The 12,669-nt window shown below is 41.1% G+C and overlaps 1 protein-coding gene across 8 annotated transcripts in view; it reads right to left on the bottom strand.

Moving 5' to 3' along the window:
* Positions 1 to 2,393: 2,393 nt before the first annotated feature.
* EHHADH (enoyl-CoA hydratase and 3-hydroxyacyl CoA dehydrogenase) overlaps positions 2,394 to 12,669 on the bottom strand; it is a 59,792-nt gene continuing 49,516 nt past the window's right edge. For all 8 annotated transcript variants that reach the window (XM_032338511.1, XM_032338490.1, XM_032338501.1 and 5 more), the window contains 2 exons: positions 10,762 to 11,103; positions 2,394 to 4,055 (listed from right to left, as the gene is read on the bottom strand). In XM_032338511.1, the coding sequence (XP_032194402.1) occupies positions 2,794 to 4,055; positions 10,762 to 11,103 (1,604 nt within the window). In that variant the 3' untranslated portion in view covers positions 2,394 to 2,793. The remainder of the gene's footprint in view (positions 4,056 to 10,761; positions 11,104 to 12,669) is intronic.

Here is a 12,669-nt window from a genome sequence, read left to right as displayed (position 1 = left end):
TCAAATAAATAAATAAAATCTTAGAAAAAAAATTTTTTTCTTAAGAATTGTGTTTATCTGAGAGAGAGAGACAGGGAGAGTGAGAGAGAAAGAGAGAGAGAGAGAGAGAGAACATGAGCAGGGGGAGGGGCAGTGGGAGAAGCAGACTCCCCTTCAGTGGGAAGCCTGATGCTTCCGGGGCTTTATCCTGGGACTCCAGGATCATGACCTGAGCCAAAGGCAGATGGCTAACTGACTGAGCCACCCAGGTGCCCCAGATTTCAGGGATTTTTGACTCACGAATTCTATTCATAGACACTCTAGTTTCAAAGGCCCAATCTAGAGGGTAGTGGAGGGCAAAAGTGAGTTGTTTTTTTTTTTAAAGATTTTATTTATTTATTTGACAGAGAGAAATCACAAGCAGACGGAGAGGCAGGCAGAGAGAGAAAGGAAGGGAAGCAGGCTCCCTGCTGAGCAGAGAGCCTGATGCGGGACTTGATCCCAGGACCCTGAGATCATGACCTGAGCCGAAGGCAGCGGCTTAACCCACTGAGCCACCCAGGCGCCCCAAAAGTGAGTTTTAAGAACTCAAAATCCACTCAGGGTCTAAAGAAGAAACGGTGTGTGTGGTTGTGTGTGTGTGTGCACATGCATACACAGGCCAGTCTTTTAACACTCATTTGAAGGTAAGTCATTTTGCAGACAAAGTTTACCACTTCCTGAAATTTTTTTTATTTTCTTTCAATTCAAGGACCAATTTATATAAAATCCAGCAATACACAATTTAAAAATGATTCTAAATTAAATTTAAGGCACACTCCAGAGGTTTTTTTTTTGTTGTTGTTTTTGATAATGGAAAACTTATGCTATATTCATTTAAATTTCCTCTATCAGAACTTTTGATAATTTTGCTTGGATTCGCAGGAGAAAATAGTTCATTTACAACACACTGAAGAACAAGCTGAGTCTGTTTGTTTACCTACTTATTGACAATTTTGAGTTATAATTCACATACCATACAATTTACCCATTTATAATTAAAGAACTCAATGGTTTTTAGTAGATTCACAGAGTTATGTAACCATTACCGCAGTAATTTCAGAACATTTTCATCAACCCAAAAAGAAACCAGTCCTCATTAGAGCCCTCCCCATTACCTAGCTCCTAATGATTCCTGCCTTAGGCATCCTCTAATCTGCTGTCTCTATAGATTTGCCTATTTTATTTCCCATAAATTTCCATACAATGTATGGCCTTTTGTGATTGGCTTCTTTCAGTTAGCATAAAATTTTGAAGGTTCGCCATGTCATAATATATCTCTATACTTACTTTATTTCTTTCGATGACCAAATATTCTATTCTTTGGCCATTACACACTTTGTTCATCTGTTGCTGGAGCTTTAGCTTGTTCCCAATTTGGGGCTATTATGAATAATATTGCTATAAACATTTGTGGACCTCAACTTTTAACCCCACAAAAAAGTAAAAAGAGAAGAACTCTTATAACAAAACTTTTCAGAATCTGTTTTGCAGTAATTTCAGACTTTTCAAGATTCAACAATTTCCATACCCAGCATCACAAAGGCTCATCATGGCAGGGAGACTGGCATCATGACTCTAACATAGATTCAGAGGAAGTTAGACATGCTTTCTAAGATAAGATCCCTTCTTACATGAAGTCGACAATGGCTACTTTCTGTTACTTCTCCATGCATAGGAAAGAATGACAGGTTGTGGACATCCTATGGTCCCCAGGAAGTTACAACAAATATTGCTGAGCTCCTTGCAAAGCAGCAAGCACGATTTTGCACAAACAACAGCACTGTGGACAGAAGTCATACACCGAGTATAGGCTGCCAAGCTTCTCTGAGTTCCCTACTCTAGTATGAAGCACTTGACGCCCTCACTACTCCCACCCCGGTTCTGCCTACAACGTTAGCACTGTTAGGTTTTTGACACCTTGCCTCTCTTTCTGGTTACTCCCTCTGCCTCTCCATGGGTGAATTCTCTACTCACTCACAGAGACCCTTCCTGCTGACTCGAACCTGCCAACTATCTCCACTCCATCTTTGAGACTAGGGGCTAAATTTCACCACAGCTTTCCCTGCTGAATTCATGCTGCCTCTGGATTCTGGGTTTGCCAAGTGCTGTGCAAAATGGTCAGGAGCTGCGGAGTGAAGGTTTGTTGAAGGGCCCGTAAGTTTTCCTATCAGTGCCGTGTGAGTGAAGTGGAAAGGGGTCAAAATGAATTTATGGCTTAGTGGCGTTTATCAGGGATTCATTCTGTTTTTTTTTTTTTTTAAAGATTTTATTTATTTTTTATTTGACAGACAGAGATCACAAGTAGGCAGAGAGGCAGGCAGAGAGGAGGAAGCAGGCTCCCTGCTGAGCAGAGAGCCGGAAGCGGGGCTTGATCCCAGAACCCCAGGATCATGAGCTGAGCCGAAGGCAGAGGCTTAATAACCCACTGAGCCACCCAGACGCCCCAGGGATTCATTGTTGACATTTCCAACAATCAAAGCACTTGGAAACCTCAACTTAATCCTGAGTTTCTCTCCTTAGCTATTATGGTATTGACACGAGTTTATTCACTGCGATCGAAATGATTTATCCAATAAAGATGGACTCAGAGGCATAGGAAGGAGATTCCTAAAGATCTGATCCATTAGAATAATCAGATAGAAGGCACAAAGAGAAGGTTCAGCTGCTTTGTATTTCAGAGCAATCTTACTTTGGATCTTTTGATTTAATATCAGTGAAATTCCATGAGCATTTCCTGATGCAAGCACGTGAGTCATAACCTGGAAGGCTGAATCACAGTCTACTGCTAGGGGGTCCTGCTAAGCTCTGCCATTCTTTCAGAGGAGGGTTGCCCAGGTAAGCCAATTTTTTCAGATAGTCACAAGGCTCTAGTTGTGGAATATCAGGATTCTGCCTGTAATATTTCTGCAACTTTTCTAGCACTGTGGGCAACCCCACTGTGGAGGCATAGAACATGGGCCCACCCTTGTGCCTTGGCCATCCGTACCCATGTAAATAGACAACATCGATGTGCTCTGGAGTGGCAGCCATCCCTTCTCCCAAGATACGGAATGCTTCATTGATGAGTGAGTACAAACAGCGCTCGAGGATCTCATCCTGGCTAATGACACGTGGCTCGATGTGATAGGTTTGTCTGTACTGTGACAGGAATTCAGAGAGCCAGGGGTCAGGTTTGTGAATCCTACCCAGTGGCTTATCATATAGATACCAACCCTTTCCTGTCTTCTGGCCAAACCGTCCTGATTCACAGAGCATATCAGGAATTGGGCAATATCTCTCACTGCCTCGCTTTCGGGCAGGCGTTCCTGAAGGCAACATAGGTCCAGTAAGACCTTGCCCTTGTCGAGATTTCCAACCCACATCCAATCCAGCAAGATCTGACACTCTAAAAGGTCCCATTTTGAAACCAAACTCTTCCAGCACCTGATCTATCTCCTCTGGCTTACTGCCCTCTTCCAACAAGAAATATGTCTGATTGTAATAAGGCTTCAACATTCGATTGCCAACAAATCCAAAACAGTTACCTACAACTACTCCAATTTTTTTAATTTTTTTTGATAAATTCATAACTGTGGCAATGGTAGTAGGGGAAGAGTACTGGCTGGGAATAATCTCTAACAACTTCATGATGTGAGCTGGTGAGAAGAAGTGAGTGCCAATGACCAAGTGAGGGCGATCAGTGGAAGAAGCAATCTCGTCAATGTTCAAGGCTGAAGTATTGGTGCACAGAAAAGCTTCTGGCTTGCACACAGCTGACAGTTCAGCAAAGACCTGCTTCTTCAAGTTAATTTCCTCAAATACTGCTTCGATGACTAAATCTACACCACCTAGCTCCTTCAGGGATGTGGTTAACCTGGGTTTTGGTCCTAACCAATGGTGGCTGCTACGCTGCATTTTGGATGCTTCCTTTTCCAAGAGGGAGGTTATTATCTGATCAGCAGTCTCTAGCTGCTTCTTGTCCAATTCCACAGCAATCACAGGGATCTTGGCCTTCGCAAGAGCAGTGACAATGCCTCGGCCCATTGTTCCCAAGCCTGCAGATGAGAGTGAAGAGGAAAAAGAATGGTTCAGTGATATTGGGAACTGAAAAATTACTCGGTAAATGGAAGGCTTCTGTGGCAACAGGGCATTTATAGAGATCGATGCGAGGAATACAAATGGACTGAATATTAGTTAAAATTAGGCTCTGTGTTAAATGCTCCAGAGAATGTGACATTGAGTAATATTCACAAGTGCGCACACACACACACACACACACACACAATATTAGGACTGATAAACAAGTTCAGCAAGGTTGTACAATACAAGATCTATATATAAGAATCAATTGTATTCTATATACTAGCAATGAATAATCAGAATATGAAATTAAGAAAAAAATTCTACTTATACTAGCATTAACAAAAATAAAGTACTTCAGAATAAATTTAAGAAAGAATTGTAAGACTTGTAACACTAAAACCCACAAATCATTCCTGAAATAAAGAAGACCTAATAAAGAGATATACATCCCCTGTTCTCATAGGTCAGGAGACTGAATATTGTTAATATGGCAATACTACCCAAACCAATCTGCACCACCAATGCAATCCTTATCAAAAATTCAACTGGCTTTTTGTAGAAATCAACAAATTAAATTAAGCCGATCCTAAAGTTCATACATAAATATAAGGAATCATGAATCACCAAAGACATTATTAAAAAAGAAGAACAAAGTTGTTGGAGGATTCACTCTTCCCAATTTAAAAACTTATGACAAAGCTAAAGTATTCAAGTATTCAAGTGTGGTATAAGGGTAGACCTATAGAATTGAGAGTCCTGAAATAATTTCGTAACTGTGGCCAACTGGCCAAGATAATTCAATGGGGGAAGAATAGTCTTTTCAACAAATGAAGCTGGGATAACTGGGTATCCGCATGCAAAAGTATGATGTTGGACTACTGTGCACCATAAACAAAAATTAATTCAAAATGGATCAGGGACTGAAGTAGGAGCTAAAACCATAACTCCTGTGAGTAATTCTCCATGATTTTGGATAAGGCAATGGTTTCTTACGACATCAAAAGCATAAACAACAAAAACAAAAAAATAAATAAATTAGATAACATCAAAATCAAAAAATTTTTGTGCTTCAAAGGATACCATAAAGAGAGTAAAAAGAACCCATGGAATCATCTATCTAATAAGGGACTTGTATTAAAATATATAAACAATTCTTACAACTCACAATAAAAATACGATTTAACTTAAACATTTTTTCTGAAGAAAATACACAAACAGCTAATAAGCCACGAGAAGATGCATCCTTAATCATGAAGGAAATGCAAATCAAAACCACCATGAGCTACCACTTCACACCCATTAGGAGGGAGATCATTAAAAAGAGAGATGTACAAGTGAGGATGTAGTGAACTTGAAATCCTGACACACTGCAGGAAGATTATAAATCTTTTCCCCAGACTGGGGAAGGGAAAAGGAAAGGGAGTATTACTTTAAGCAAAGGCAAGAAGAAGAGAACATGTAGACAAATTATTTGATGGCAATTCAATATTTCTTCCCCTTACCATTTCATTTTTCTTCTGGGCACATGGAAAACTATTCTAGATCCTTCATTTTTTTAAAGATTTTATGTATTTATTTGAGAGAGACACACAGCGAGAGAGAGGACACAAGCAGAGGGAGTGGGAGAGGGAGAAGCAGGCTCCCGCCACACAGGGACCCCCATGCGGGGCTCGATCCCACGATCCTGGGATCATGACCTGAGCTGAAAGCAGACGCTTAATGACCAGCTGAAGGCACCACCCAGGTGCCCCGATTCTGGATCCCTTGTATCCTGATAGGGCCTGTGAGTATTTCCGGTCAATGAAATGGGAAAGGAGTGTAGTGTGGGATAGCGATTGGTGCCCAGGACCTCCCACCAGATCCTTAATTACTTTCGGGATGTAGAGGTTTCAGAGAACAACTGTGAGGCCTTGGAAGAGACCCTTGAGCAGGTGTTGGCAAACTAGGGTCTGTGTGCCAAATCCATCCCACCGTCTATTTTTGTACTACCTATGAGCTACGGATGGTTTTGCATTTTGAATAATTAAAAAAAGAACAAAAACAAAAACAACAATATTTTGTGACACATACAAATTATGTCAAATTCAAATTTTAGTCTCATAAATAAAGTCTTACTGGAGCACAACCACAGTCATTTGTTTCCATATCATCTATGGCTGTTTTGTGTGCAGAGTTGTTTTGGTGCTGCAAAAGAGATCATACAGCCCAGAAAGCCTAAAATATTTACCATCTGGCCCTTCAAAAAAAAGTTTACTGACCCTTGTTCAGGAGAATGGCAGAGTCATTATTTAGAAAAAACCTTGTCCTAGAATGGCCTTATAGAGCAAGCAGGAAATAAATCTTTATTGTGTTAAGCCACTGAGATTGTTATCTGTTACAGCAGCAAGTTATCTGTTACCTCATCAACCCACTGTGGATGAAACTGTTTTGTGAAAACTATTTATATATTATTCTTCTGTACTTCTCATTGACTAGCTTTGGGCATTGGTTGGTTTTGTTTTGTTTTTTGGGGATTGGTTTTGAATACAGAACGTTATCAGACATCAGAAATCCTTGTTTCTCTGGGATATATTTAAGCTTCAAACTGTATTAATTTATTTAATGTAAGAAATATATTAAATTAGTTAAAAACATTTAATTTTCCAAAATTAATAAACATCTGCATTTCACTCAGTAGCCAGAAGGCTGGATAGCTCTCGCTGCTATAGCAACTTATATCCAAAACTTCTGCCTGGGTAAAGGGTTCAAATGGGGTTCAAAACCATGGCCTCCTAGCTTTCAGTCCCAAGCCTCACATAAGAGTATTTTTAAGAGTATAGAAATTATAATCTCTCAGAGACAATGAGGACTAACAAGATGTAATGTGAAAATACTTTGTAAAGTGTCACATAAGGTAGGTAGGATCTCAGAAAGGACCACAGAGCAGTGAAGAAAAAGCACCTGGGAGTATCAAGCACAGTTCTTCTGCGTTCACCTCGTGGAGAGGACCTGAATGACCTGGAATCCGAATCACGAAGTGGACCAAACTAATGCTTTTTGCAAGTGTCCCAGCCATAGCTTTAGATTCTTTTCAGCTCTATAAACGGACACATCTCATTTAATCACTGGAACAATAAAAACATGAAAACACAATGTATATTTATTTCAGAAAGTTCTTAGCTCCGGGCACCTGGGTGGCTCAGTCGGTTGGGCAGCTGACTCTTGGTACTGGCTCAGGTCATGATCTCAGGGTTCTGGGATCGAGCCCCACATCAGGATCTGTACTCAGTGGGGAGTCTGCTTCAGGTTCTCTCCCTCTCTTTTTGCCCTTCCCCCTGCCCACACACACACTTTCTCTCTTCCCTCTTCTCTTTCACCCAAACAAATAATTGTAAAAAAAATATAAATAAATAGTTCTTAGCTCCTAATTTCTCTTCTCATGAACTTGTGGTCTCAAAGATCTCAAAAAAAGGGGAGAGCCTGAAAAACCAAGATTTTCATTGTTGATAGTTATGTTTCCAAAGGTGCATATTGTATTTATACTGAATTTAGTTCCCTAATTGTTCCTCATTAAACACATGGAGGGGCAAGGGGTCCTGCTTCCCTAACAACTCATTGTCTTTAACTGCCAAGGAATTAATTCTAGTCAAGGACCTCTTGACTAGAATTGACAGAAGTAAAGAAAGAACAAAGGATGCATTCATTGAAGGTTCTGCAGTTTTGGTCAACTGCAGTCTTCTCCCTTTTGGATGGCTCTAGAGCTCAGGCAAGGAGGGGGGACATGAACTTGCAGTAGTGCTGACCTGTTCTGAGAAGCCTGGAAATGGGCTCATGGAAGAGCACACTTGGGGTTTTTCCAGGAGCAGAGTGAAAGGACGGTAGATAAGTCATGGAGTTGGAGGGCACCGACAAGATAGTGGCTGAAGGGATGACCCTGGAAGTGAAATTTAGAAAGAGAAGAAAGTAAAGATAAGGGGAGCTGATCAAGTAATGGATATAGTTGGCACAACCAATGAAGAGATGTGAGAAGACACAAGGTTGTGGGGGAAAGGTCAGAATTTGAATTGCAGACGTGGAGATACATTAGGGTATAGGCAAGAGCCAAGGAAAAGTCCTAAGTAGGGGTCACGGGAAGTGAAATGAGGTGAACGTCACCGGATCTGAGGAGGCAAAGGCACCAGAAAGCAGCAGGGCTGGATGCATTGTCCCCATAGACGATGGCAACAATTGGGTGACAGCAGGATTTGGGGGAAAGTGTGAGCCAGCCAAATTTTTCAGCAAATGGGTGTGGTAGGAGTAATAACAGTAACAAGGAGGGAGAGAGCCATCAGACCAGGTGGCAGAACCACGGAAGAGTGTCCTCAAAGACACAATGGTCTGGGAAGGGAATTGGGAAGAGATACAGGCAGGTTGGGAGGTGGGGCGTGGACTGTGAAAGAAGCAGCAGCATTTTTCTGACAGGGCTGCAGAAGGAGTGGGTGCCCGCGTAAGCCGGGTCTCCGGCAGGAAGCAGATCAGGCTGTAGGAGCGTTCCAGAGGGCACAGGGAACAGCAGGAGGCTGCATCACAACGTGGAGACAGACGCGATGACGAAGGGGGAAATAACTAAACTCTCTCACTTTTTTTTTTTAAGAATTTTTTTTTTAAAGATTTTATTTATTTATTTAACAGACAGAGATCACAAGCAGGCAGAGAGAGGAGAAAGCAGGCTCCCCACCAAGCAGAGAGCCCGATGTGGGGCTCTACCCCAGGACCTTGGGATCATGACCTGAGCCAAAGGCAGAGGCTTTAACCCACTGAGCCACCCAGGCGCTCCAAACTCTCTCACTTTATTTGTATCCAAGTTATCTTCCGTGGATTTTTAATGCTTCTTCAAATATTTTTCTGAACAATATGGGGTGTACTTAAAAAAAACAAAATTAAAAACTTTTAGACATTTCCTGCTGGGCATGAATCGGAAATATTTTTTAAAAGGCTCACAGCAAGGAAATAGGGAAATTCTCAAACTACGGCTGATGAACTCAATACCGATAAACTCCATCTTTGTTGTTATATTGCATCAATTATCCTTGGTTTGAAGGAATATAGAGAAGAAGCAGAGTAAGTGCACAACAACTAGAAACAAACATTGGTGCTGCTGAAAAAAAGCACAAAAAAGAAACATTCATAGTTCTCTGTCACACTCTCTATCCACCTCCTTTAAAAATCACAAGTGAGGGCACCTGGGTGGCTCAGTTGGTTAAGCAGCTGCCTTCAGCTCAGGTCATGATCCCAGGGTCCTGGGATCGAGCCCCGCATCAGGCTCTCTGCTGAGCGGAGAGCCTGCTTCTCCTCTCCCTCTGCCTGCCGCTCTGCCTACTTGTAATCTCTATCTCTCTGTTGAATAAATAAAAATCTTTAAAAAAAAAAAATTAAAAAAATTAAAAAAAAAAAATCACAAGTGAGGGGTGCCTGGGTGCAGTTGGTTGAGCAGCTGCCTTTGGCTTGGTTCATGATCCCAGGGTCCTGTGATCCAGCCCCATGTTGGGCTCCTGCTCAGCTGAGAGCCTGCTTCTCCCTCTCCCTCTGCTGCCCTCTCTGCCTACTTGTGATCTATCTGTCTGTCAAATAAATAAAATCTTCAAATAAATAAATAAATAAATAAATAAATTCTACAAAATAAATAAATAAATAAAAACCACGAGTGAGTGGGGGGATGGGGTACCTGGGGGATGGGCGTTAAGGAGGGCACATGATGGGATGAAGACTGGATCTTATACACAACTGATGAATCCCTGAATTTTACCTCTTAAACTACTAATACAGTATATATTAATTAGTTGAATCTAAATAAAATAAAATAAATAAAAATCACAAGTGAAGAGTCAATGCTGGAAAGATCACAGCGTGACTGATACGGTAGCCTGAGAGGATGCAGCGTGGGCTCTTTCCCTCCAAACTGGGTTGTTGCTAGACAGCTGGGTAAGGGTTCAGAAGGTTGACACTTTATAGTAAACTATGGACTCCTCCTTTGGAAGACTGTACATCAGCTGACACACATAACATTTTGCTCACCATTTCATGGGGTTTAGAATCCACCAAAGAGCACTCCTGGGTCAATACTAAGAACAAGGGAAGCTTGGGAAGGTAGCTAAAAAAAAGGCAATCAAAGGGCTAGCTTCTGAGGAAAGAAGACATTTTGTTTGGGAAAATCCCAGAGGGAAAAAGTAGGGAAGTCACTGTTTCAGGATGCAGAGAGATTTGAGGTTAATAGAGTCGAATGGGAAGTGAATGAATCCAGGCACCAAGAAGGCAGAGCCTTCATTCTAAATACCTAGCTACAAGAGTGACAAACCGTACTTTGGAAATGTGCTACAAATAATAATCATTGCTGGGAGATCCAGGAGCAAGAGATTCATGCAGGGGAGAGGAGGCAATGAGTTAAAAAAAAAAACAAAAAAACAAAAAACAACCCAGAGTCTAGAGTCAGACAGACCTATTGTCAGACCCTCACCCCGCTTGTGTTTAGCTCACTGGTGAGGAGGTTGGTGTCTCTAGGCCTCACATGTAAAACGAAGATCATTCCCAGGCTGGGGTAAACAAGTTAGCTGCACAAGTGAAGTGCTTAGTATAGAGCCCAGTACCTGGCGACCCTAAGCAAACAGCAGGATTTCTTATGTGCAGATATGGAGAATGACTTTAACCCCATCATGTTCTTACCAACAACGCCAACTGAGGAGATGGGCTGTGCCGTTGCTGTTTTCCAGGATGCTCCCGAGGGGGTTGACCACTTACTGGCATTCCTCTCCGCAAAGAAAACATATTGCAGGGCTCTAGCCTGCCCTGATTTCTGAAGGTACATGAACAGCTCCTCCTCCTTCTTGATGCCCACTTCATAGGGATACTGGACGGCAGCCTGAATTGCACGGACACAGGTCTCCTGAGAAAGGCACCCAGGATGCTGCTTTCGCATCTTCAGAAGGGCTTCACTGAAAATGCTGTCCATGTTGGGGAAGCTCTGAATTGGCTTGTTGCAGAGTCTACGGGATTCCAGAGGCTGATCTGGAAGGAAGGAGAAAGAAAATAGGACCTTTGGAAATGTTACTTATACAAAGGGAAAAGGAGTATGTAATAATAATAATAATAACCTGTTCCAATTCAAAGTACAAAATTAAATGCTCTCCATCAAGCTATTTACTATAGCACTAACATCAAAATATCTAATGTACCTTAGTCCGGTAAGATAGAATTTAGCAGATTCAATGCAATTTTCAAGTTACCTCACGTAGGCATAAAAGTTTCATTTTCCTTCTGTTCCAAAGTCAAGACAGTGCTATAATAGATCAAATTTTATACTCTCAGTGAGTTTAAGGAAAATATTTCTGAGTTAAGAATGACCTTGCAACTGCACTACTGGGTATTTACCCCAAAAATACAGATGTAGTGAAAAGAAGGGCCATCTGTACCCCAATGTTCATAGCAACAATGGTCACAGTTACCAAACTATGGAAAGAACCAAGATGCCCTTCAACAGATAAATGGATAAAGAAGATATGGTCCATATATACTATGGAGTATTATGCCTCCATCGGAAAGGATGAATACCCAACTTTTGTATGAACATGGATGGGACTGGAGGAGATGATGCTGAGTGAAATAAGTCAAGCAAAGAGAGCCAATTATCATATGGTTTCACTTACTTGTGGAGCACAAGGAATAACATGCAGGAAATGGGGAGATGGAGAGGAGAAGTGAGTTGGGGGAAATCGGAGGGGGAGATAAACCATGAGAGACTGTGGACTCTGAGAAACAAACTAAGGGTTTTGGAGGGGAGGAGGTGGGGGGTTAGGTGAGCTGGCAGTGGGTATTATGGAGGGCATGTATTGCATGGAGCACTGGGTGTGGTGCCTAAACAATGAATTATGGATCACTGACAAAATTTAAATTAAACTAAATTTTTTTAAAAAAGAATATTTTAGATTCAAAATAATCTCAATTCCATTCCTAATAGTAACAAAGACTTAGAAGACCTGGAAAAGAAGTCAGTGTCTCTTAGTACAAGAGGAGACATACAAATCAGTGGAAGAGAATTGAGAGTTCAGAAATAAATCCTGACAGAGCCAACTGATTTTCAGCACAGGTGTCAAAACAATTTAACGCAAGGGGAATTTTTCCAATAAATGGTGCTAAAATAACTAGATAGCTATATGCAAAAGAAAGAAAGAAGAAATTAGAGCCTTACCTAGAACCATATATAAAAATTAACTCAAGGTGGAACATAAATCTAAATTAAAGAAGCTAAAACTATAAAAATTTCTAGAAAATAACACATGGAAAATCTTCATGACCCTGGATTAGACAAAGTATTCTTAGTATGATTCATGAAAGAAAAAAATCAATAACCTGGAGGTCATCAAAATTCAAGACTTTGCAGTCAAATGCTCTACCACTGAGCTATACCCCCTAAAATTCAAGACTTTGTACTTGAAAGAATAGTATCATGAAAATGAAATGATAAACTATAGATTGGGAGAAAATATTTGTATGGTAGACAAGGGTGTGCTGCACATGCCCAATGTCTACTTCCTGATCCCTAGAACCTGAGTATATAACCTTACATGGCAAAGG

Source organism: Mustela erminea, chromosome 1 (assembly GCF_009829155.1).
Source record: "Mustela erminea isolate mMusErm1 chromosome 1, mMusErm1.Pri, whole genome shotgun sequence".
Classification (NCBI taxonomy): Eukaryota; Metazoa; Chordata; class Mammalia; order Carnivora; family Mustelidae; genus Mustela; species Mustela erminea.
This window is presented reverse-complemented; position numbering and strand designations above follow the sequence as displayed.